Source organism: Chlamydotis macqueenii, chromosome 8 (assembly GCF_036417535.1).
Source record: "Chlamydotis macqueenii isolate bChlMac1 chromosome 8, bChlMac1.mat, whole genome shotgun sequence".
NCBI lineage: Eukaryota > Metazoa > Chordata > Aves > Otidiformes > Otididae > Chlamydotis > Chlamydotis macqueenii.
In genome coordinates this window covers 28,340,095-28,365,208 of record NC_141563.1, presented here as the reverse complement: position 1 = coordinate 28,365,208, position 25,114 = coordinate 28,340,095, and the positions used below count along the sequence as shown (strand labels likewise).

General features: G+C 58.4%; 1 protein-coding gene across 1 annotated transcript in view; it reads left to right on the top strand.

The window, feature by feature from the left end:
- The window catches only part of PIK3R3 (phosphoinositide-3-kinase regulatory subunit 3), an 81,710-nt gene that overhangs the window by 13,494 nt on the left and 43,102 nt on the right, over positions 1 to 25,114 (top strand). The window contains exons 5-7 of the mRNA XM_086753131.1: positions 922 to 1,053; positions 4,054 to 4,255; positions 4,614 to 4,699. Of these exons, the coding sequence (XP_086609257.1) occupies positions 922 to 1,053; positions 4,054 to 4,255; positions 4,614 to 4,699 (420 nt within the window). The remainder of the gene's footprint in view (positions 1 to 921; positions 1,054 to 4,053; positions 4,256 to 4,613; positions 4,700 to 25,114) is intronic.

The following is a 25,114-nucleotide window of genomic DNA, read 5'->3' as shown; positions in this document are numbered from 1 at the left end:
ATTATTCCCCCCTCGCATCCAAGATTTCTCCTGCTAGGAGAATTTCAAAATGTTGCCTTTGGTTCCAGTTCAAATCAAAGGCGGATTTTGAAACCTCCAGAAAGGGACTGTCACCCTCCAAGCAGCCACCTCCTGGCCCGGCTGGGCTGAGAGACCTCCAAGAAAAACGCATGAGGCAATACCAAAGGATGCTGAAAGGGCTCTTCCCCCGGACCCTGGTGAAGCAATGTCCCCGTGCCAGCCCGGCCATGGGGCTTGGATGGACGTGTCCCACCCTTTGGCTCCTGCAGGACTGTGGGACATTTCTGCTCGCAGCGCTGCCTCCATCCCAAGCCCGCGCTGGGTGGGCTCAGCCTCCCCTGAGTGCTTTGCCCCATCCCTGGAGCATCCTTCACCACTTCCCCTGGGGCAGCTGCCCTTTGGGACACGTTCACAGTGTTTCAGGTTTGCTGGGGGTGACGTGGACCTTCAGTAACATGCATTGTCTGGGAACCAGAATCCCATACCATGGAAGCATTTTCCAAGCAGGGAAATTCCTCCAGGGCTGGGATTAGCACATGGTGCCTGGCCCTGATGGCTGGAGGGGGCCTGGGGCAGCCGCTCAGCCCATCTCATCAGTGCTTTCCTGTGGTGGGACCCTGAAGGGATAGCGAGAGCCCCCACCCCACGCGCTGGAGGTATAGTGCACACAAGGCAGAAACACTGCCTCGTGCTCTCCATGGGCACATGGAACTCAGGATCAGTGGATCTGGTTCAGGGGAGCTGGCGGTGAAATCATGCCATACCTGGGGGATGAGGACATGGGCAGAGAAACCAGCACCCGTGTCTAGAGGAAGGCAGGCAGGGATGGAAGAGCTCTGAGCTCCGTGCTGGAGCGGCAGCATCACGGGTTAAAGGCTCCCACTGGGTCTCTCCCTGCAGATTCCTCGGCTGTGGACATGGACCTGTACGATGCCCAGACACTGGCGGAGGCCCTGAAGTGGTACCTCCAGGAGCTCCCGTCGCCCCTGATACCCCCAGCCCTCTACAGCGACTTGGTCCACATGGCTCAAGGTAAGCACGGCCGGGCTTCCCCCATGTCTGGGACCTCTGTGGGGCTGCAGGAGCTTTGAGCAGCCCCTAGAAAGGCTCCCCAGCATCTCCAGGGTGGCTCCTGTCCCCATCCCCTGCCCGATGCTGCACCAAGGGCAGATCCTGAGAAGGACTACTGGGAATATCCCCCGCACCAGAGTGGCACAGCAGCCTGTGGGAGATGCTCTGGGAAAGTGAGGGGAGATCTGGTGGGCAGCTTTACTCTGGGTGTAGCTTGGTTCTCTCCAAGGAGGAGGAGGTGCTGGCTGCCGGGACGGGCAGCTGCCAAGGCTGGGTGATGCTGGCCCCAGAAGAAAGCATTATTATAATATTTTGGCTCTGCTGCCTGGGAATTTTTTACTGTAATCTCGTTAACTCTTGGCTTTATATGGGCATAGAAAATTCCCTGCTTTTTCAGCTTAGTGCTGTTAGGAAGTGCCTTTAGGTCCCTGCAAGCTTTCCAGCCTCTGTGCAATTGTATGAGACAATCAAGGTTTTTGTTTTATTTGGATTTTTTTCAAATAAACAGGGCAGGGCTTGTACCCAGGTCAGCAGAGTCCACGGTCCATCCCAACAGGGAGCCTGGACCAAAACCCATTTCAAAGGAGACCTCACAGAGCCGCTCAGCCCCTCCCAGCCCAGCGCCCCATGGGCATTCCCAGGCACACATGAAGCCCTTGCCCACCATGTTAGATAGGACCTGAACCCCTTGCTGCCTTCAAATCCAGGATTTCCACTTTCGCAGGAGCTCGTCTTGCTGCTGGTTGCTGCAGTATCCTCCATCCCTGTGCATCACCTCCCTGCCCTAAGCCAGATCAGCGCTTGGGCAGATCATGCTCTTGGCTGCCTTCAGAGGCACCAAAAGATCATCCATGGCCAGGCTAGCATGGCCTTCTCCTACCACGTCCTGGTGGGAAAAGGCAACAGGCTCTTGGTGGCCTCCATCAAGGCAGGAGGGACACACAGAGAAGATGGGGGATAACTCACATCCCATCCTCCCTGCCCTGCACAGAGACACAGAGCCAGGAGAAATACCCCTGGGGCTGGTGGCACCAAGATGTTGCCCTTCCCTCACCCATCGAGAGAGGAGAAATCAAAGGCTGCCTCCCTTCCAAGGATAAAAACGCAATTAGGAAGCAATTAGCTGGGTTGCCTCGTTAAGCGACTTCAAAGGAAAGCGCCTTTCCCCCCCGCAGCCTGCACTGGAGCAGGCTCTGCTCCTGGCACAACGGGTGCAGGAGGAGGAGGAGGAGGAGGAGGAGGAGGAAAAGGAGGAGGAAGAGGGGGCAGGAACGGAGGTGAAACTGATGGGGATTTCTCTGGGGCTTTAAAAAAAATAAAATAAAAATACACGTCTTTCAGGAGACGGTGCTGCTTTTTGGCAGGCTGCCCTTGCAAGCAGGCTCCTTCTTCCCTGCTCGAGGCTGCGGGCTGGAAAAGTGGCAAGCTGACCACCTGCAAAAGGAGGTGGAAAACATCCAGAAATTCCCCCTTTGGCTGTGCACTTTCCCCCTGCAGCATCCCCTGGGTGCAAAAATGTGCAAAAAGCAGTTGACGGGGGTAGGGGAGGCCTGGAGTGATGCCAAACATCCCACGGGAGCAGCTTGTTGTGAAAAAGGGCACACAAACACCCCATCACCATACCAGCTGGGTTGTGGACCTGCTTCGGAGGGGATCCCTGATCCCCCACCCCTCCGGCTCTGGTGCACCCCATGCCCAAGGATGGATGCCGGGAGATGGCTGGGCATCGGCCAAGCCTCAGCCCTGGTGCAAAGAGCCACGAGGAGCTGAGTCAGCCCCCAGCCGAGCTGGGCTTTGAAGCCAGCTGAGAGCAACACAGCCCTGGGGACCTCCCTGTCCCCTGCAGATGAAAGGGCCAGGGATGCAGGACGGCTGGAGAGCGGCTGTTTCTCGTGCCCAGAGCAGGACTGCAGTCCCAGGCCGCTGAGCTCACAGCTCACAAGACCGAGGAGCCCCAGCCAAGGCTGCTAGAGGGCACTGGGAACACAGAGGGACACTGGTGGGAACATCATGGGGGGCATGGGTTGCTCAGGGCCACCACAATGGGAGTCCTGGTGGCACCTCCATGACATACAACACCACTTTATTCACATGGGCAACTCAAGGGTTGCTGGAAGTAGTTGACCCCCCTGATCAACTGTCGTAGTTCAGCAGGTCCGCCCTAGGCCCAGCCGAGTCCACTGAACAAAGGGGAGCGACTTCTAGCAGTTTCCTACAGAAGCTACCACCTTAGGCCCCCCCTCACTAACAAAACCAGAACATCAACCCACCCTGCTGCTGCATTTCAGGGGGAGGCCATGCTGGGAGGGCTGCAGAGACATCGCTACGGCTGTGCCTGTAGCTCTCAGCCCAGGTGCAGCTTTTTTTTTCTCCTAAAAAGCCTTTTCCCTCCCAGCTTGCTTTTCCTGCAGGGGAGGGCTGAGCCTTTAAATTCAGCAGGTCCTCCAGCTGGTGCCTGTTTCTGTCCCCTCTGCTTTGCTCTGCTTTTTCCATAGCTTTGCTGGGTAGGGCTCTTGTTCCTCACTGGAGCAGTGGCGAGGGGTGTTTAGGTGCAGCCCCTGCCAGGTGAGCAGCTCAAATCCCCTGTGCTCCCTACTTGAGAGGGGGAACGTGCTCATTTCACCCTACAACCTGGTCTGGGGTAGTGTGAGTGGGCAAATGAGGCTGCCAGCCTCTAGCAAGAGGCAGCTGAAATCCCCAGGGCATCACCTCTGTGTGCCCTATGCTCCCTGGGGTACCCATGTGTCCCACAGCTTGTCTGCAGGAAGGGGCAGGCTGCAAAGAAACAGTCATGTTTTTGGGGGGAGAGGTTGAAGTCAGGTTTTTGGGGGCTCTGTGGGAGGCAGAGGCCTGCTACAGCTCATGCCATGTGTGCTGGCAGATATCAGGCTCCCATGAGAGGCAAGGGGATGCCTCACTTCCCAAACTGAACTTGCTTCTCCTGTTTCCCCTCTGCTGCAGAGGCCCCGGGCCTGGAGGAGTGCGGCCAGCGAGCCAGAGCCCTGCTGGCCCCCCCGGCCCTGCCGCAGCCCCAGGCGCTGCTCCTGCGCCAGCTCACCAACCACTTCTGCCGCCTGTGCCAGGGCACCCGCCGGAGCCGCCTCTCGCCCCGGCTCCTTGGCGAGCTCTTCGGGGAGCTGCTTCTCCATCCCGCAGCCACCAGGTGAGGTGACCCCATCACCCACAGAACAGGACGGGGCAGGCGAAAGAAGGGTGCCCGTAGCCATGGACACACTGGCCACCAAGCAAGCTGGTTTGGCTGGATGACAGCCCATGGATGGCTCAGCCCTGGAGTTTTCCGAAGCAGGAGGCCAGAGCTGGGAGCCCCCATCCCAACTGTGATGCTCTGCCATCACCCGTGTTCCCACAGTGACCAGTGTCACACATGGGACTGGGATCCACAGCATCTCCCCAGTCCCACAGGACATCTCTCGGGGTGGCTGGCTTCTGTCCCAGGGGTGTGGGGGTCTCCAGGGGGGCTGAGCTGCTGGCACCCCCACAGACTGCCCCTCTCCCCACAGCACCGAGGCAAGCCCTGAGCTCCGCGCAAGGATCCTCGAGTCCCTCATCGTGGCCGGCGAGGCAGCAGAGGTGCCAGCAGCCCCCGGTAAGAGATGCCCAGCCGGCAGCAGAGTTGGGGGGCCACGGGAGTAAAATCTGGGGACGTGATAGCAGCAGGTCGCGGGGTGGTTTCGGTGACTGGTGCGGTGACAGGAAAGTGCCCGTGTCCCTGTGGCAGTGCCCGGGCTGCGCTGGCTCCCTGGCTGGGTGTGCTGTTCCCATTTCCCTCCCTCCTTTCTGCTCAGAGAGACTGGTTTTGGGGCATTTCTCTGCAGCCCCTCAGAAGGTTTGCAGCTGTTCGCTTGCTTTATGTCTGTGTTGCTGCTCTTTGGTTCTGGTGTGGTGCAAGTGGGTCCCGCTCCCTCATTTTGGGAGCTTGGTGCGTGTGGGCGCTCTCGGTCAGGGCGTGGCGTATTTCAGCGAGCAGTGGTGGCAGTCTGGGAGGAAAAAAATACCAACACAACCATAAAATGGCAGGATGGTGACTGCTACAGGATGAAACCTGGTTTTATGATTTTTGACTTGTGTTCAGTTTTCACATGTGCAGAATCGCACTGCATCTGTCGACGCGCTGCTGCTTCCCCGCTGGGGCACCCCCAGGGTGGGGGTGAGGATGAGCACTTGTCCCCCACCTCTCCGTATGTAGGAAGGGAGCTGGGAGCGTGTGTTTTTTCTGCAGGTGTTAATGACCCCACCCAGCCTTCACGCCCCCCAGGACTGCAGTTCTGCCCTGTTTATTACCAACACCAGCATTTGCCTCCAGCACCCCTCTGCTTCTTACTCCTGCTCTGGTGGTTGATGTCCCAGCTCTCTGGCCGCTTTCTTCTGCTGTGTCCCTCTTGCTTGGTGGCATCTCTTCTCCCACCACTGTCCAAAACTGAAGTGCGTGCTGCTTATGTCTTCTGCAGCATTCCAAGGACAGGAGACAAGGGGTTGATCCAGGCAGAGACGTATGTGGGAGGGAGGGAGGGAGGATGCTCAGCAGAGCACAAATTGCAGACCTTGAGGACCACAGAGGTCCATCCCTGTGGGATCCCATCTCCGAGGGATCCAGCTGTATCCCCACACTGAGCTGCCCAGATCCCCAGGAGGCACAACTGCTTCCAGCCCTCCTGCTTGGAAACACACTGGCCTTGGCCCCAGTGAATCCTGTCTCCGTGTGATGTCTCCGGGTCCTTGTCATCGCCCTGCCTCCCTGAGGGGCAGCCGGGCCAGCAGGATTACGACTCTTAATATTCCTCATAAATCAACCCTTTCAGACCTGTCATCTTATTTATCGCTCTCGCCCACGAGTCCATCGAGATCCCTATGTCTCTTCCAGCCACTGATCCAGATGTTGGGCAGCTGCAGCCCAGTGGTCCTCGGGGTCCCCACTGCTGCCCCCAGACCCTGTGCTGTCACTGGTTGCCCCCACCGCAAACTGAGCCGAGGGGTTGGGCAGGATCCTGGGGTTCTCATCTCCTTTCTGGGTCAAAAAACCTCCTCTATGGGCACACCCCCGCATGGGCACCCCACAAGTCTGGGGCAGGGCACGGGGTACCCGGGTTCGCCGCCCCGCCGGCTGCTTTGCTGCAGGACTTCAGACAAGTCCTGCCACCTCCCTTCTCTTTGTGCCTAAAAGTGAGGATATTATTACTTGGCTGTCATCACATTAGGATGTTGGGAAGCTTAATTAAATGCCTGCAAAGCGTTTTGGAGGGCTGCAGATGAAAGGGGCTATATATAAAGTGCAAAGAATTATTATTAGCAGTGGGATCCGTGCCCCAGCCCCGCTCCCATCGCCCTGGCCCCGCTCCCCCGTGTCCCGGCACCGTGATTATTTTCGTGCGTGTGTGGAGTTGCGGTTTTATAATTATACATATAAAATAGCTATAAATACCCTGCAATAACACGGCGGGTGTGCGTGCGGAGCACAGGAATAGGAGTCGGTAGCCGACATGGAGGAAACCGCGGTGTGACCTCATTCTGACTCAGGTGTAAATATACCTCGCGTGAGCCGGCGTCTGGGGGGCTTGGGGGCCACTCTGGGGGCTGCAGGGACAGCAGCCGCCTCGGCAGCAAGGGTCATGTTTTGGGTGAGGTCGAAGCAGGCTGCGAACCCTGCGGAAGCTCCGGCAGGGTTGGGGTCCCTCCTCTCCCACGCATCCTGGGGCTGATGGTGGAGGCTTGGGTGTGAAAATGGTCAAGAATAAAAATGTAAATTATGAAATCTGGTTCCTGGAGGGGCTTACGGGGGTGGATTCGCTGTTGTTGAGTTTGCCGCGTCCCTTCCACAGGCTGGGGGGTCTCTGCAGCCACCCATGGACAGGGTCTGAAGGGGAATGGCATGGGATGGGTCCATGATGGCTCCTGAAAGTTCTTCCCAGTGACTGGTGGATGCAGCAGAGAGGTTGTGCTGGAGGCACTGGTTTGCACAGGGCAATGCTATGGGTCAGTGGCAAAGCTGAGACAGAGCTGGGGCTGGGCAGCCACATCCAGGCCACCTCACCATGCTCTCCAGCAAACCCTGGACAGCCACCCCCAGCCCAGCCTGGGGGCTTGGGGGCATTCCCCAGCCCCATGGGGACCCAGGGGGCACACAGAGCCCACAGCAGGACCCCAAAGCATGGAGATCTGTTTCCCAAGCAGGGTGAGGGGGCAGGGGAAGGCGAAGGGAAGAAGTGATGCAAGTACCAGCTCAGCTGAAGGAAGATGACTTCATCTCCTTTTCCTCTCCTGATGCTATTTATAGCCACTTTAATTTACTCCCCTTTGCTTTATTATCTCTCCAGCAAGCTGTTAGCCCTCAGACAGCAGGATGCCTTTACTCACCATGCAGCACAGACTTCTGCCAAAAAAAAAAAACCAAAAAAAAACCCAAAAAAAACCCCAAAAAAACCAAAAACAAAACCACCAAAAAATTCCCAAAAGCAGGGGCGAGAGGCAGGCAGCAGAGTGCTGGGGGCAAGAGTGTCACTGTCCTGTGGCATAGGTTTCTGGAGAAAATGAGAGGATTTTGGCTCCTTTTGGGGAAAAGAGTGAGAATTGGGCAAGAGAGATGTCTCCCTTCCTCCTTACGAGCAGTGCCTGGAGGGGACAGGACTGGTGGTGCCAGGGTCCCCTCCTCACCCCAGAATGGGGGTTACTGTTTTGCTGGGCCCTGCTGAAGCAGGCACCCCCTGCTCCCCCAGGACCTCTAGCTCTGCCCCACTTTACACAGGGCCAATGAGTGCCAGTGAGTGGGAACTGGGTGCCAGCACCCAGCCCAAGCACCTTGAAAACACCTTCCCAAAGAGCAGGTTTGGCAGGCCCATGCCGTGCAGAATCCAAGGCACAGTCTCCCCACGGAGTCACTGTCCCAGTGACTCCAAAATCCAGTCCCTGGGGGGGTCAATCCCCAGACGCTCAGCCCTGAGCCCAGCACCGTGGGACCCCACGCTCCAGTGCTGAGCAGGGATGGAAGCCACAGGGCTGTGGTGGTGCTGGTGGCAGGTGACATCTTGTGATGTGACATGCTGGGCACTTCCCAGCCCAAGCCCCACGCCGGCATCTCTGTGACAGCGTTGCTGCTGAGCAGGACTGCTGCGTTAAACCAAATTAGAAGTATCTGGCTTTGAAGTTTTTAATTAACTTTTTTTTCCTGTCTGGTTTCTTCTGAACCCAAGGGAAAAGCCCATCCTCTCCTCTCCTCGGCTGTCATGGCAGGGGTTGCAGACTCACAGGTCAGGAGGGAGCAGAGGGCTCAGACCCCACCTGCCTGGGATGCAGGAGGCTGTGTCCAGGTGCTGCCCTGCCCGTGCCAAAGCATCCCAGTGTGGCCAGGAGCATCCTGCCACTTGGCTTGGCACACTGGCCGCAGGATGCCTCCAGTCTTCATTGTCCCTCAGTGTTTTCATTGTCCCTCAGTGTTTTGTCCCCGCGGGGCTGGTGAGGAGGATCCCATGGGGGTTAAAAATTGCCAGGACAAATCCTAACCAAAACCCCTTGGGTGAAGGGTTGGGGGGGGGGGGCTGCAGCTGAGCAGTCCCCTGCACCAAGGCACCTGGTTCTGGCTCCCCTAATCTGCAAATAATACAGAGCAAACAAATTAACGCTGGGGAAGGGAGAGGGGGGAAGAAAAGAAAGCCAGAGCCTATCTAGTGACAGGAGTTAGGGAGAGTGGCTAAAAATAACTAATCTCTGAAGGCATGAGGAGGAACACAACAGAGATCCACGCTCCTGCCATCCCAGAAGGTGGCCTTGCACCTCACCAGCTGCTCTGGCCATAGAACAGCCCAGCTTGGTGAATCTGAAGACGGAAAAGCCTCCGAGATGATGGGCAGCAGTGGGGAGGCGAGAGGTGCAGAGCCATGCTGTGGACTGAGGAGTGACGGTCACACCCACAGCAGAGGATGGGGGTCCCCCAAGCACCCAGGGCACCCGGTTGGGAGGCAGCCACTGCCTGACCCACTTGCATGCAGCTGGTGGGTGGTGGAATGCTGCTGGGAGACCCCAGGGGTGCTGCCTCTGCAGCTAATTTTAGCTCATGTTCAATTAATCATGGAGCAGGAGGGGATCCTGGCAAGCCCAGCCTTTGCTGGTGCATCTGCCAGCTCCCCTGCCTGCTCCATGCTCGCTGCTGGGAGAGCAGGGGCTGGGACACATCCCCACCCTGTGATTTTGGGCTGAGGAACTAGGAGCGACCCTGCACCACAGTCCCCTTCCTCCATCGGGGTGTGAGCGGCTGGGACAGCCCTGGGAAGGATGCCTCGTGGCAACCTGGGGACAAAGGGTGGGAGACCTCTTTTGGCATCTCCCCGTGCCTCAGTTTCCCCTCTTGGCTGGCAGAGTTGGCCTTTGCCAGTGTGGTTTCTGCACTACTCTGGGCAGGTGTTTTCCTAGCACACCAGGGCTCTGGGATGCCTCCCTGGGGTGGGGAGCAGTGACATCCAGCTGGGAACGTTTCAGCCAGCCCAGAACTTGGCCGCACACCCCGGTGGCAGTCCCTTTCCTGGAGGTCACCAGCTCTGGCCCCTTCCCATCCCCAAGCTCTGCAGGTGGCCTTGCCTGGGCCACAGCACAGCGCCGCCGGGCAAAGCTGGGACAGAAGCAACTGCATCACTCGGGGACTGGCAGCATCCCAGGCACGAGAAGGGACAAGGGACTCTGGTGATGTCCAAGGGTGGCAGCTCCTCTCTCCCCATGGCAGCCACAGCCCTGCTCCACCGGCCCCAGTCCTTTTTGCGGCAGGAGGAATGGCTCCTGACGGAAACATGGCTTGGCTGGGATTGAAACCCTTTTCCTCCCCGCACTGCATGGCCGGAGCTGATAACGGGCTGGATAACCCCAAGCATTGTGTGTGCTGCCGGCCGGTGACCCACCGGAGGCTCCGCTGCCAGAGGGGAAATGCTGTTGCTCGGCTGGCCGCGATTTGGAGGGAGCGTCCCTGCGCGCTGGTCAGTGGGGCTCTGGGGCTGCCCTAACAGGCCTCCTTTATTTTTACCAGCACGTGAAGTTTTAGGATGGCTCCATAAGACCCTCACTGGTGCAAGCCTTGAGGGCTGGTGCCAGCAGGCACCAGCCAGCTTTGGCTGTACGGCCACGAAAGCTGCCAGCCCGGAAAACCAGAGGGTTCAGAGATGTTGTCTGGTGTGGCCGGAGTTTGGCCCTCGGGGTCTGCAGGGCTCTCTGGACATGGCTTTGCAGCTCCCAAAGGCCAGGCTGGCAGAGCAAACCCTCCTTGACTCAGACGGAACCACCGGCTTTGCTGTTACAACCCGGCCAGGGCTGGCTCGCTCCTTGTGCCGGCAGCCGCTTGCCGAGCCAAACTGCAGGAGCGTGCGTGCCAGCACACATGTCCTCCCTGCTCCTGCCCTCAGACGCTGTCTGGGCTGGAGTCACTCTTAATGCTGCAGTGACTCTGGCTAAACCCCACTGGCAGCTTCGCAAAAGAAGATTGGGAGGGTGACAAAGCGCTGGTTGCACCGCCAGCCACAGATGGTTTTCCCACCAGGCTCCGAAGCCAGGAGCATCCTCTCCTGCGCCGTGGCATTTCTGTCCCCTGCAGCCTGCCTGACAGCAGGTTGCCCCGCTGCCCTTTTGGTTAGGAGATGCTGGAAAAGGCTGATGCTGCCCAGGAGGGATTGCATGGTGAGTAAAGGGTGGCTGAGGCCTCTGTGATCCCACCAGCAGCTCTGGACCCTGGTCCTGTGTGCAGGCTCTGCCTCCCTCAAGAGCATCCTGGCTCTGGTCCAAAGGAGAAGGGCAGGATCTGTGCTTTCAGGAGGGAAAATGAGTCCCAAGGGGACAGCAGGGCCGTGCCAGCGGCCGAGCGTGGGACTGGGGTAAGCGGTGACTGTCGGCTGCTATCTGGGAGGTCAGGCAGAAATGCTCTCGCAGGCCTTGCCTGGCTTTAAAACCTATTAACGTCACTTTGCCATTCGAGCCAAGACCCGCACAGGCAGCAGAAACATTCAGTCGCGGCTCAGATCAGAGCAGGATTTCAATTACAGTAATCAAAGGTGACACAGATAAGAAACCCCTGGTCTATGAAGCTGCGACAGCTGTCCTCTGGCTCAAACCAGCACCCATCCAGAGCGGCTCCATCAAAACCACTGAAGTGGTACTAGGGTAAAATTGGATTGCAAATCCATTTTCATCTGCTGTGGTAGAAAATGCTTTCCCTGCGCTCCTTGGGGAAGAAAGCCACCTTCTCAGGAGAGCAGTAAGGGAGGAGGGTGCCAGACATGGAAAAGGGGACATTGCCCCAGCAAAGGCACTGACAGCCATTTGTGGATGATGGAGGCAGCGGGACAAACAGCTGGGATGCTGGAGCATCGTGGCTCTGCCTCCTGCTTTCCCCTCTCTCCTTCAGCCTGGCCCGGCAGGGATGCTCATGGCTGGGGCAGGCATGCGCTCAGCCCGGTGCCAGGCTCCTCAGAGGGACTGGCATTCCGCTGAGCCCTGCCGTGGCCACAGCACCCCGGGCCGTGCCGCAGGACAGACGCCCTCAGCCAAGCCGTGGGGACACCCTCCAAGTCCCGTGGGTGCAAGGGGCCCTTTCTGCCCCCCCACCCCTGGCATGGTGGGAGCTGGCCAAAACACAGAGGCTCCTTCTGCGCCCACTGGCCCCACTCCAGCCTGGCCGGGTGTCAGCTGCCCAGCCATGGCGTGTCCCCCTCCGGGAGCGTGAGCCCTCTCCCGAACACTGGGGATCTGTGCGGGGCGGCAGGACTGAATGGCGGGTCTGTGCCGGGCAGGGCGGGAAGGCGAGCCCCTTGACTCATCTGTTTACCTGGAAGTGGAGAGCGCGGCCAGGCCCGCCTGCCACTGCAGTGGGTGCTTTCATGATGGAGCTAACGGGATGGGGAGTGCATCCGTTCCCCAGCACCCCGCAGCGTGCCAACGATGGGGATGTGGACAAGGACCTGGCGTGACTTCTCCCACCTCAATGTGTCCATGGGGTGCTGGACCCTCCTGCCCGCTGTAGATGGAGAGCTGGAACCTGGGGAGACATGGTAAGATAGGAACAGGCTATCCGAGGGGTGGGTGATGCTGCTGGCCGTCCTCTACTCTGCAGTATTGCTGTGTCCCAGGGCTCTACAGGGTCCCCCCGCATATGTCTCTGTGCTGGCTGGGTTCCCATACTGTCCATAGCTCTCTGTACCAGCCATGGGGCCCCACACGGGCTGTGGATACCTGTACCAGCTCTGTCCCCATGCAGGCTGTGTTACCCTGTACCAACTGTGTCCCCAAGGGGACATGAGAGTCACTCAGCAGCACCCAGGGAGCGGGGCCGCCCATGCAAGCGGTGGGTTTTGTCCTCATGTGGGTCAGAACTGACAACCGCGCACACGCTGCTGGGGAGGGAAAGCGGACAAGAGTGTCTTGGCCAGTGCCTGGATGCATGGGGGTTAACGAAGCTGGCTAGCTGTCCCCAGGGTTCAGGTTGCCGATGCTGATGCTGCACAGCTAATCCCAGAGGCTGCCAGATAGGACGGGGACTGCTCCCTCCACCCACACTCAGCCCGCGCAGGCAGGGCCAGGAGCTGTGCCATGACCTGCTATGGCCCTAGGCCAGCTGATGCTGGAGATAACCAGGGCACAGATGCAATGAGTTTGGCATTCTCAGTCTCCGGCAGTAGTACACACGGGGTTGGCAGGCAGGCAGGGGTGTTGCCTTTTACCCTGGCCTCAAGGCTTAGAGACTTTCCAGTTCGCAGCAAAGCTGTTTCTGCCCAGTTCATCATCGTTCATCCTTCCCTTCAGCTGAAAGAGTTACTGCCCCATGTCCATGGCGGGGGCTCGCGGACTACATCAAATCTCCATGAGGCTGTGGCTGTGCTTCGGGGTTGCTGAGCAGATTCCTCCAGCTTTGGGCATTTGGGGAGGAGTGTGGGCAGTGAAGGAGCTGGGACGCCCGCAGAGGCTGGCATCTTAGAGAGCAGCCTGGCACTGTGTCATCCCTGGGAGACCTGGGGCTGGGGCTGGACCGTTTGACCTCACACCACACAGACATGGCTGCAGCATCCTTGCTGAGCACCCTCGGCTCTTCCTGAGCACCTAGGGGACCCACGAGTCCTGGCTGCCCATCCTGCCCGCCTTCAGCACCTCTAATTTCACCATCCTGCATTGATCTTTCATGCCCTGAGGAGGGAGAAGCATCCAGGGCTGTGCTTCGGCACCATCCCAAATTTCAAACCCGGGTGTGCACAGTGCCATGGCAGCGCCTTTATTTTTTCAGCTGCTTCCCTGTTTTCTTTGCAATTGGGCTCTTCCACTGGGGATCACGGCAGTTATTTGGGGAGGGCTCAGTGTGCTGCTGAGCAAGCAGCCTGCAGCATGGTGCCCAGACCCAGGACCTCGTGGTGGCCTGCCCTGTCACGCACCCCCATCTCGGGTGGCTCCAACCCTCCTTGGCCATGGCACGGGGGCAAAAATCTGGGCTTGGGAGAGACTTCTACACACCCTGAAGTCACCCTGGGACCTCAAAGCCACCTGCTCCCCATGGCCTATGTGGCTCCACATACCATGGACTGCCCAGATTTATCTCTCCAAGGGCACCAAAACCATCAGGGCTCTTGGTCCATGGTGTGACTGTGCCGAGCCCACTGAAGCCCAGCATCGTTGGCATTGCTCTCACTCTGACACTGGTGCCTTCCGCTCCAAGCCCATGGCTTCACTGGAGCATCTCTCCTGTTACCTCCCATCCCCGCTACTCTGGGATTTAAAGCTATGGGGAATGTGGGGAACAACAGCAAAGGAAGGCACCCCGGGGGAAGGAGTGGGACCAGGAAAGCATGAGCCCTGGGACCCCTGCATGAACGGGGTTTGGAGGACTGAAACCCTCAGTGACTTGGTGGGCAGGTCTCTCTAATGGTTTTTGCCCCCAAAGCTGGGGATGTAGGCGAAACACTTCTGGGCAAGGGAAAGCATCCATGCCTGTGGCGGCACAATGATGTTCACATCTCAGAAGTGAAGAAAAGAGTGAACAGGGGAGAAACTGAGCAAAACGCCTTCAGCGAGATGGAGCAGGGCAAGTTGAGACAAAGTCGAGGAGGGGGTTGAATCTCACCAAACCCTGCAATGTTGCATTTCAGGGCAGTCCTTTTTGTTTCAGCAGTCAAACAGTGATGTCCACCGTCTGCTCCACTCGGTGAATAACTGCCCGCTCACTGCCGGCTCCGCTGGCCGATTTCTTTTATATGAAGAAGTTCTGGAAAGAAATGCATTTCTACTGGATCAGAGAGGGGGTTGGTAATGCAAGAAGCACCAGCCCAAGCTAGGCCATTGCAGGAGCAGTTGTAACCGTTGGGTGGCTGCATGTTTCCGAGCAGAGCTCTGCTCCGCAGCCTCTGACAGCTGTTTCTGCAAGAGCCTTAAATTGAAACATCTGGAGTGTTTCAGAAAGAGAAACCTGAGTGTTTTGGGGTCCAGAACAATTCAAAAGATCCAAGACAAATTCATGAGCCATCAGGCCTGACCTAAATCTAGTCTTTTCAGTGAGGAAGCCAAAAGCCCTCATCCAAGTCATTTCCTCCCAGCTTTTAGCGGGATTAGAAGTGCAGTGTCCTGCGCTGGCAGGCGTCCCTCCATGCTGAGCACATCCAGCCCCTGAAATACCTTTGTGCTGGCCCCAGAGTCCATCTCGGCATTCTGATGCTTGCTGCTACCATCGCTTCCAATTTAGACCTTCTCGTGGCAGAGACTGATATAGAAGCACTTTGCAGGATGGCGCTTCCCCTCCCTGGGGAGCCGGCGCCGGCGCTTGGCTCTTCCCGCTTGCCGGCTCCGAGGAAGACCAAGGAGCTTGAATTACTTTTTTCCAAGAAGGATGGATTTGGTTTGCAGAAAGATAAGGTCTGGGGAGCCGTTGTTCTACTCTGCTGAGCCTTTTGCCATCTGGAACAGCTTTTGGTTTCCTTCTGGATGCCCCTTCCATGGCCTGCGTCGGCACGGCTGGGACAGGGGCGAGGTTGCTCGGACCCCCAGGGAGGGGAAGGGTGAGGAGGTGGAGCCGGGGGACATGTGGGTCTGTCCCTGTGCACCCTCTTTGCAGGGGTGGGAGAAAGTCAGCTTGGGCAAGTGGAGAGCTGGTTTAGGGAAGGGCTTGGAGCAAACCCTGCTGTGTCGATCGTGGTTGGGGAAGTCCCCCCGGTCAACCCTTCTGTGGGACGTGCCCACTCTGCCTGAGCTGCCGCCTGCTGATCCCCTCACCAGGGTGGTGGCTGTGAGCTCCTGGAGCCGGTGCTTCTCATGCCACGTCCTCCCGCCCAGCGGTGGGGAAAGCCTCGTCTTCTCCATCCTCCCTCTTCCCCTCTGGGGAGAAAGGTAAAAGCAAAGAAGTCAGCATCAGGGCTGGATGGCTGGATCACCCAGGGTCTAAAGGGGGTAAGACTCTCCCCAGGGTAGGGGCACTGCTAACTCCAGCCCCCCAGGTGAGGTCTCCAGTGTCTAGTAAGGGGTTGTGCTCCTGCAGCTACTTTGTCCTCAGGGAGGCCATAAAAAAACGTCTCCCAGTGCTCCCGCTGCCTGTTCCCAGAGAAGCTGGGGGAGAACTGGGTCTCTTGGGCACAGTGCTCCTCCCAGCTGGAAAACACCCCACAGAGCTCTGCCAGGGGGTGGATGTCAGCTCCCATGGCCCTGTGCGGCTCTGAGCCGGTTGTGCCTGTGCCACACAGCGGGGTCCCCTGGTTTCTGCCGGCTGCTCAGTGGCTTTGCGCCAAAAGTGTCCTACGTGGTGGCTTTGACTGGCTGTCCCCGAGGCTGATACCTGGCTTGGGACCACACTGCCGCTGCCCAGGCAGCCTGCACCGTCCTCAGCATCCATCGCTTGAAACCGCAGCCTCTCGGCGAGCATCCTCCCCGGAGAGGCCGCTCTCTGCAATTAATCTGGGCACGGTTTATGCTAACGACTCTCTCCACTTTAAATTATAAATGGCCCTTGGCATGTGTGCACACAAACACACGTGCGTGCGCAGAGATCCTTTAAGGCCATCATTAGCTGTAATTAGTAGGATCTGTCACTCATCTTTGGCAGTTAACGATGAGCCCTGAGTCAGAGGAATCCAGCGGCAAATAAAATAAACACGATTTCAAACAGTTTGGAAATAACAAGCCCTCATTAATCAGACAAGCCCCAAAGGGAAGCCCTTGGAAAAGCGGTGGCTCCTTTGCCGTCGTCGAGAGTGGGGCTGGGTGGGCTTTGCTGGCCTCACCCATCCCACTCCCTCCCCAAACTCCCCTCTCCAGTGGGAGTGGGAGCCGGAGGCAGGATGCTTTCCCGCTTTGCCAACTTCATGGCAGGGCTGAGGTGTCAGAGCTGGCCAGCTCAGGCAACAGGCCTGAAAGCTGGTAAAATCCACCAAAAAGGGCTCTGGCATGGCCTCTCTCTGGGTGAAAGCAGCCGAGGCCGGATCTTGCCCTGAGGTGCGGGCAGGGCGATGCCTGTGCCCCAGAGCGGGAACAGGGGCTCGGCTCTGGGTGCAGATGAAGCAGCTTTGGGGTAGCATATCCCCTGTCCATCGCTCATCCCAAGATGTGAAAGGCTGCATGCTAAGGGCGTGACAGAGGCAGCAGGAGCGTCCCCAGGATCCGGCCACACATGGCAGAGCAGGATTTGGGGAAGGAGCTGGTATGCGGGATGTTTCCTAGGGAGCAGGGGGAGCTGGGGAGTTTTCTGGCTGTCACAGCTGCAGCTAAATCACAGCAAATAGGAGGGGAATGGGACACATGAGGCTGGATTATATTACAAAGGAGCAGTCCATCATGGGGTATTTAAAATAATCCGCTTAGATGCACAGTAGCAGATTTGGAGTGCTAAGGGAATTGAAGGCGCTGTGGCTTTGCAAGGCTGGATCAGATCTAGTTAAGACGCCACTTAGGACAGCACATCCCATCCTGCCTCGATGCCCGAGGGGACAGGCACATGGCACCCGCAGCCCCTGCCAGGCCACCCCGCCCCACCGGGGAGGCACCCAAGGTGACACTGGCCATGTCAGGTTGGGTAGCAATGTCCCGTGGCATCTCCCTGGTACAGGCAGCAGGTTTGGGTGATGTAACTGGTGCTCAGGGTCCAGGGGACGCAGGTGTAACTCAGCAGGACCTTCTCCCAGCAGCTGGCTGGCTGGCAAAAGAGCTCAGACTGGGGGACACCGAGGAGGGAGCTGCACCCGTGCTGTCAAGGAATGGGAACTTCTAAGGGCATCCCCCTGGCATCTGCCGCGCAGCTGGGGCTGGGGACCCGGTGTGGGGTCCCCAACAGGCTGGGACAGGGTGTCACAGGGGGCTGGACAGGACTCTTGACGTTGCTTTGTGGGGGGAGCTAGGGCTGGGGCTGCTCTGGGGACAAGTGGCCCTATCTGCAGGGATGGCAGCTGGACGGGCTTGCAAGCTCCACAGCATGGCTGGTGGCTGCAGAGGGGGGTGGCTCACTAATGCCATGAGTGAGGGGGTCCTCTGTGGGGATCTGGGGTCTGCGTGGGTAGGAGCATGGGCTGTCTGAGCATCCCTGAGCATTCTCACATCGCTCCTCTGAGCCGAGCTGAAAGCTCAGCCCCAGGGAAGCCAGCTCAGCCCCAGAGAGGGATTTCATCCCAAAGACTTCATCACAGGCAGGCATTCCCTGAGATGAGCATCCTTCCAAGAGCAGACACCTCTGGGCTGCTCTGACCCCAGGGGTTCAGCCCACAGTGGCCCCGCAGAGGCCAGACCCAGCAGCACCCTCTCGGAGCCTGGCAGCGTTGCCAGACATGACCCCGGCACAGAGCTGGCCATCACTCTGCCCATCCCTTTGCTCCCAGGGAGGGCAGAGCCCAGGAATATGCCCACAAAACCCCAGGTCACAGGTCAGATTAGGCCATGGGACTGCCTGCCCCTCTCCTTGTGCTTAACCTGTGCCCTCTGTCTCCCCGTGACCCCGCTGCAGTGCCACGCTCAAGGCGAGGGCTCGCTCCTGCGGGTTTAACCGCTGTCCCCAGCTCCCCTGAGCATTAATCCAAGGGAGGATTAAGGTTAACAAGCTCCTGGAGCCACCCAGCCCTCATGCCTCTCGGGATGGACCACTCTGCCCTGGCCCCAGAGAGGGCATGGTGCCCTGCCGTCTCCCCAGGACTGGTTGCTGTCCCCCCCAAGCCCTTCAACCTCTCCTCCACCAGCACGCATCTCACCAGAATTGCATGGCATGTGCTTGTCTCTTCTCAAATTGGAGCCCAAGGGCCATCCCTGGGGCTTTGGGGGCTTCCAAGCCTCTCTGAGCATCTTCTCCCACTCCTTGCAAGCCCTGGTGATGGGGACCAGGGTGGGGGCTTGGCTTCTCCCCTCACTTCTCCCCTGTCCCCTGGGTGCCGTGCTCTGGGTCGCTCATTCCTAGAGAGCTCCAGGTTCACGATGACTAGTTTAAATGCACAGAAAATACCTTAATCCCCAGTAAGCCCCTGATCCCTGCCTGCCTCGTGCTCCTCGTGAGAGCCCCCAACTCTGTCCATAATCCCAGGGAGAGGTGACCCGCACACCCTCCAGCCCTGGGGACATGGAACCCTCTCCAGGGCACACACGAGCTCCCGGGGCCGGCATACAGGTGCTGGTTAGCCTTGCCCAGGTGGTCCTCTGTCACTTGGAAGGGACAACGGGGATGGAGTCCCCAGGGATGCTCCTGCCATGGGGTGCGATGGCCAGGGTGGGGGGGTCACAGGTGGAGCTGCCTCCCTGCTGCACCCACCTTAGTGCCACCAGCTCAGGAATAGGAGCTTTTAGAGAGAATCAGATAACTGTTACCTATTTATATATAGTTATGACTTTTTAACTTCTATTTTGTGTTCCTGTGTGCTTCACAGTGAGCCAAGCCTCCCATGTCCCAGCCATCCCCCAAACCCCTGCACCATCCATTGCAGGGGGGCTCCCAGGATGTGGAAATGAAGAGGCCCCTGGCTTGTGGGGTGAAAGAGGGCCCTGGCTCTGCCCCCAGCCCCATTTCCCCAGCGCCGGGAGCTTCTGCTGCCTTTACCTGCCCTGACCCGCAGCCCCGCGAGCTGTAATCCCCCTCCTGCTGCACTCGCAGGATCAGAGGCTGCCAGCGCCAAACCCATCCTGGAGAGAAGGAGGCACCGGAGCGGGGGGTGGTAATAAACCCTAATGACACCCTGGGGAGAGCAGGAGGGTGACAGGCTCTCCCCAGTCTCTTAGGTCTCTAAATAGGCAAAAGGAAAAGAAACCCTGTTTGCAGAAGTGTCTCTTATATTTATAAGAAGCAAAGACGATGCTGGGATAGAGGCTGAGCTGAGCTTTTAACCAGCCAGATTACACTTAGCAGGAGCATTTACCTCTGCCTCTAATCCGCCTGCCACAAAGACCGGCTAACTCCTTCCCGGATTTGACCGGGAGGCTTGAACTCTTCCCGTAGAGGAGAGACTTAATTCCGAGCTGGTGCTGGAGGGCTGCAGGGCCAGGGTCAGCGCTCCCTCCCAGGGACATCAGGTTTGGGCTGGAGGTTTGAGTCCCAAACTCATTTTTTTTCCGGGCCAGCCAGTCCTGCAGGCGGGACAGGAAGCAGAGGGGCAGGTGCTGGGAGCCCCTCGGTCCCCAGGAGCTCGGGGATGGTGAGATGGGCTGGTGGCAGGGGGGGAAGAGGCTGCTGCGGGATATGGCCACGCTCCTTCGGCACCCCAGGGCACAGCGACCCCGCACCACTGCTGGGGCCCGCTGTGCCCCATTAAGGGATTTCATTGGGCAGCTTTGGGGCAGGGGGACAGGGACATGGCACTGGCCGATGTCACCGAGCTGGCTGGTGTCGGGCAGCACGCAGCTCTGTCAGCGCCGCCGGCACAAGCACCTCTGCAGCAGCCGGCAGCCCGCCGGTGCGATCCATCGGTGAAGACAGCCTGGCTGGGAGAGGGGCCAGGAGAAGGGCTGGAGCGGCTGCCAGCACTGGCGTGAGCCCGGCTCTGCTCCACGGGGCCTGGCCCAAAGGGCTGCCCACCCTCAGTCGCGCCTTGCACCGCCAGCGCTAAGCCCAGGTTTGCAGGCTGAGCCGGGAAGGAAGCGTGAGCTGAGACAAGAGAGCCAGGGCTGAAGCCTCCCCTGAATTCTGGGAACTCGGCGGCATCGGAAATGTTCCTCCCGGCACAGCTGCGTGTGAGGGGACGGCATGTCCCCTTGGCCAGACCTGGCAGGGTCTCCCTCCATCCAGAAGCACCTCCCGGGGCGCGGGGGGGGTGCGAGCCTCTGGTGCAGCCCAGACTAGAGTGACACGGATGGCCAACGCGCTGCCACGTCCCGCCACCACCACCCCGGCACCGGCTCCTCGCACAAAGGCCGGAAGCGGGGTGCAGCTGGGGGGTTTCCCGGCTCTGCTGCGGCCTCCGGCATCGCAGGGCTGAGCCAGCAGCCAGCCAGCGGCGCCCAGCCTGGCCTCTGCGTGGCTTTGCTGAGCTGCTCAAGCGGTTTCTGCCACAGTCAGGGCTTTCACTGCCTTTTCTCTGCTGGCTGCCCCGGTGCCACCACAGTGGAACCGGTCTGGGGGGCCAGGGGCTGCCCAGGGCATGGAAGCAGCTGTAACTGCTCCATCCAGGGTTCACAGCACCGCCGTCGAGCATCACACTCGGCAGCAGAAAGCACCTGGCAAGAGAAAATCCACCTCATGTGTTTCCAAACTTGGCACTGGGACCTGCCCCAAGGCTGAGGGTGCCAGGCTGCAGCAGGCAGTGGCGGGCCGGCCGGCCACAACAGCCGTGGCTGCAGTGGTGAGGAGAGGATGCCGGCCCGCAGTGAGGGCCATTGAGAGGTTTGCTGCCCTTTAGGGTGTGTCCTGGGGCAATCAGCTGCTCTGACCATGGCATTATAGCGGGGACCATATGCGTAGGGCTGGGATGGCAGTTGGTGTCGTGCTCTGTCCTCCTGCATGCCAGCTTCCAGAAATCACCTGAAATCATAGAATCATAGAATGGTTAGGGTTGGAAGGGACCTTCAAAGGTCATCTAGTCCAACCCCCCTGCAAGGAGCAGGGACATCCCTGACTAGGTCAGGTTGCTCAGAGCCTCATCCAGCCTGGCCTTGAACGTTTCCAGAGATGGGGCCTCCACCACCTTTCTGGGCAACCTGTTCCAGTGTTCTATAACTCGCATCGTAAAAAATTTTTTCCTAATTTCTAATCTAAATCTACCGCCCTCTATTTTAAAACCATTACCTCTCGTCCTATCGCAACAGGCCCTACTAAACAGCCTCTCCCCATCTTTCTTGTAGGCCCCCTTGAGGTACTGGAAGACCACTATCAGGTCTCCCCGGAGCCTCCTCTTCTGCAGGCTGAACAGCCCCAACTCTCTCAGCCTGTCCTCATAAGAGAGATGCTCCAGCCCTTTTATCATCTTCGTGGCCCTCCTCTGCACCTTCTCCAACTGGTCCATGTCCTTCTTATGTTGGGGGCTCCAGAACTGGACACAGTACTCCAGGTGGGATCTCACCAGGGCAGAGTAGAGGGGGAGAATCACCTCCCTCGACCTGCTGGCCACGCTTCTCTTGATGCAACCCAGGATGCGGTTGGCCTTCTGGGCCGCAAGGGCGCATTGCCTGCTCATGTTAAGCTTCTCATCCACCAGCACTCCCAAGTCCTTCTCCTCAGGGCTGCTCTCGATCCATTCCCCGCCCAGCCTGTATTTGTGCCTGGGATTGCCATGACCCAGGTGCAGGATCTTGCACTTGGCCTGGTTGAACTTCATGAGGTTGGCACAGGCCCACCTCTCCAGCCTGTCAAGGTCCCTCTGGATGGCATCCCTCCCTTCCAGCGTGTCGACGGCACCACACAGCTTGGTGTCGTCGGCGAACTTGCTGAGGGTGCACTCTATCCTACTGTCCATGTCGCCGACAAAGATGTTGAACAGGGCCGGGCCCAGCACGGACCCCTGAGGGACACCGCTCGTGACCGGTCTCCACATGGACATTGAGCCATTGACCACCACTCTCTGAGTGTGGCCATCCAGCCAACTCCTTATCCACCGAGTGGTCCGTCCATCAAACCCATGCCTCTCTAGTTTAGAGAGAAGGATGTCGTGCGGGACAGTGTCAAAAGCTTTGCACAAGTCCAGGTAGATGATGTCAGTTGCTCGTCCCTTGTCCACCGATGCCATCACCCCGTCATAGAAGGCCACCAGATTGGTCAGCCACGATCTGCCCTTGGTGAAGCCATGTTGGCTGTCACCAACCACCTCCTTGCTCTCCATGTGCCTTAGCATGGTTTCCAGGAGAATCTGCTCCATGACCTTGCCAGGCACAGAGGTGAGGCTGACCGGCCTGTAGTTACCTGGGTCTTCCTTATTCCCCTTTTTAAAAATTGGGGTTATGTTCCCTCTCTTCCAGTCATCGGGGACCTCACCAGACCGCCACGACTTCTCAAATACGATAGCCAGTGGCTTGGCAACTTCATCCGCCAGTTCCCTCAGGACCCGCGGATGGATCTCATCAGGACCCATGGACTTGTGCACCTTCAGGTTCCTTAGATGATCCTGAACCTATGTCAAAGGTGGTCCTAGCACCCTGAAGGCATCTAGGCAGGTTTCAAGCCCACCTCCTACGTTTGCCCCTGCAGTGGGTGAGGTCCACAAATATCACCAGATACATGAGGACACTTTGCAACCAGCCCCATGCTGGGATGGAGGTTGTGCTGGAGAGCAAGACAGTGTGATTTGGTCACCACAGCTTCTGGGCAATGAAGATACATCTTCTTGGGACTGTTGCCTTCTTATTGGAAGCGTGGGGCTCCTGCCTCTGCCACACTTCACTAGTTGCTGCCCAGCGCAGGGCTGAGCAGTGATGCCTGTGGGCAGTGGTGGGTCCCTCCTGCCTGAACCCACACAGAGGCTCTGAATATCAGAAACTCCGGCTGTGCTCCGCCGTCCCCACCGGCCGCCAGCTCTTCTGATCTCCTCTCCCAGGGGAAAAACCTCCTGATTTCCCTTTGGAAACCAAACGGTGCTGCACGGTGGGGGAGCAGGAGGGGAAGGGAGGCCTGTGGCTGGACTACAGGTCAGAAAAGCCAGCCACATTTCCTTCCTTGCTGGCAGCCCCAAATTCACGGTGACCCAGTCATGATGTGAATGGAAAATTAGCCATCCCTCATGACAAGTGATGGCTGTGCCGTGGCATCCCATCCTCGCGGCAGCATCCCCCCTCCAGCTCCTCCTCCCATGTACCCAGCCCCAGGTGAGTGTGCCCCAAGGGGTCTGGCCGCTTGTATTCCTCGCCCACTGCATCCCTAACAAGCAACCTGCCACATTTCATTGCCTTTGCACAAACAACAGCAATCCTGGAGAAACGCTATTGCTGGGGCAGGTGGGCAGGGCTGCGCAGGCCCCCACGCGTCTCCTCTGGCCTGTCGGGCAGGGGGCCAGCTTGGCTCCCACAGCCCTGTCTGCCGGCAGCGCTGGTATGTTCACCGCGAGCTGCCGCTGGCCCGGCTGCCGCTTACAGTAAATCTGAGTAAGTTGTTTTGGGCAGAGCGTTTGAAGTCCCGCAGGCAGCAAACCAGCTGTATCCTCCCAGCACAATCATCCGCTGCAGGCATCTCCCGTTTCCGTGCGCCCCTCGGCTTTCCCAGCACTGACCCGCCGTGCGTCAGCTTCTGTCACCGGCATGAAGCCGCTTTCCTAGGGCTTCCCCCAGCTTCCCGGAGGCAGCTGATGTCTCGGGGAGAGGAGCCACGTCTGCCATCACCCTCTGCTTTGGGTCCGGGTGTGCAGGAAAGCCGGGAGGAAGGATGCTGGGGCACTCGGTGCTTGCAGCACAGTCCCACAAACGGCTGCCCGGCCACCCTCTTGCCTCTTCTTTCTCCCATCGCTGCCCTCCAGCCATCAGCTGCAATCTCCAGCAGAGGAACTGGGGGATTTTTCTGCTTTTTGGGGTGAATATGAAGTCTTTGCCCCTTCAGTGGCCAGCAGATGAACCTGAAGGGCCACTCAAGCATTTCTTTAAGGGCTCAACTGGGATTTAGGTGGTGAAGTTGCTTGCTCTAGCCCTCTTCATGGATGGGCAACTCCATGCATTGGGAAAAGGCAAGATTTGGCTTAACCAGAAGAGTTTCTCTGAACCCTCAGGATCACAGTTTGCGTTTTCCTCTCCTTTACCCACAAGGATCTTCTCCCTACCCATTTGTTAAGTGAAAACCACCAAGGGTCTCATGTCACTGGTGATTGTGAGGCTTGGGGCTGCAAGGACTGTCCCAGACCTCACTTCACATGTGCACCCCAAGTCCAGAGGAAGGTGAGGTACATGCTGCTCTGTTGAATGAGCAAGAAGCAGAAAGCAAGCAAGGCACTAAGTCACTCAAGCACAGATCACCTCCCAGATGCTGAGCCCTGCCAGCCCTGACCCAGCAGCCTGGGGACACTGCCCCAGGGCAGCTCTGCCAGCCCCACAGCATCTTCTGCATTCGGCCCAACCCTTGCCACCATGGGAAAGCATGCACAGCAGACAACAGCTGAGGGACTTTCCAGGGTGGGAGTTTGCTCCTAGTCTGATTTTTCATAAGCAGGCTGCCAGCTCGTGAATTTGAGGTATTTTTCAAGTTGGTTCCTGCAGTGGTAGTGATCAAATAATTGCTTATACACCCGTCTGGCCTGATGGCTCCTGCTCACGGAGCAGAAACTTGCTGTCAAGGCTGCTGGGATGTGCTTTCCCCTGTGATGGCATGGAAGATGGTACTTAAGAGGAACATGTTGAGGCTGCAGGTGACTTTCCAACGTAGAGCTGTGCCACTGTCCAGGCACACTGCTGGACTTGTGCCGCCTTCCTCTCTGTGGAGCCGCAAGAGGCTTGTGCCCAGCAGCAGGCTTTCCCCCTGTTCCCCTTGCCCAAGAGGGTGCTCCCAGCATCTTCTCCACTCCTTTTCCTCTCCTCCACCCTCCCACCAGCTTGCAACCCCAACAGCCCATCTCTGGCTCTTCCCACCTCCTGGTGTTCGAGCAGGCATCCCGAATGACCCTGCTGCTCCAAGTGATGATGGAGGACACACATTCCC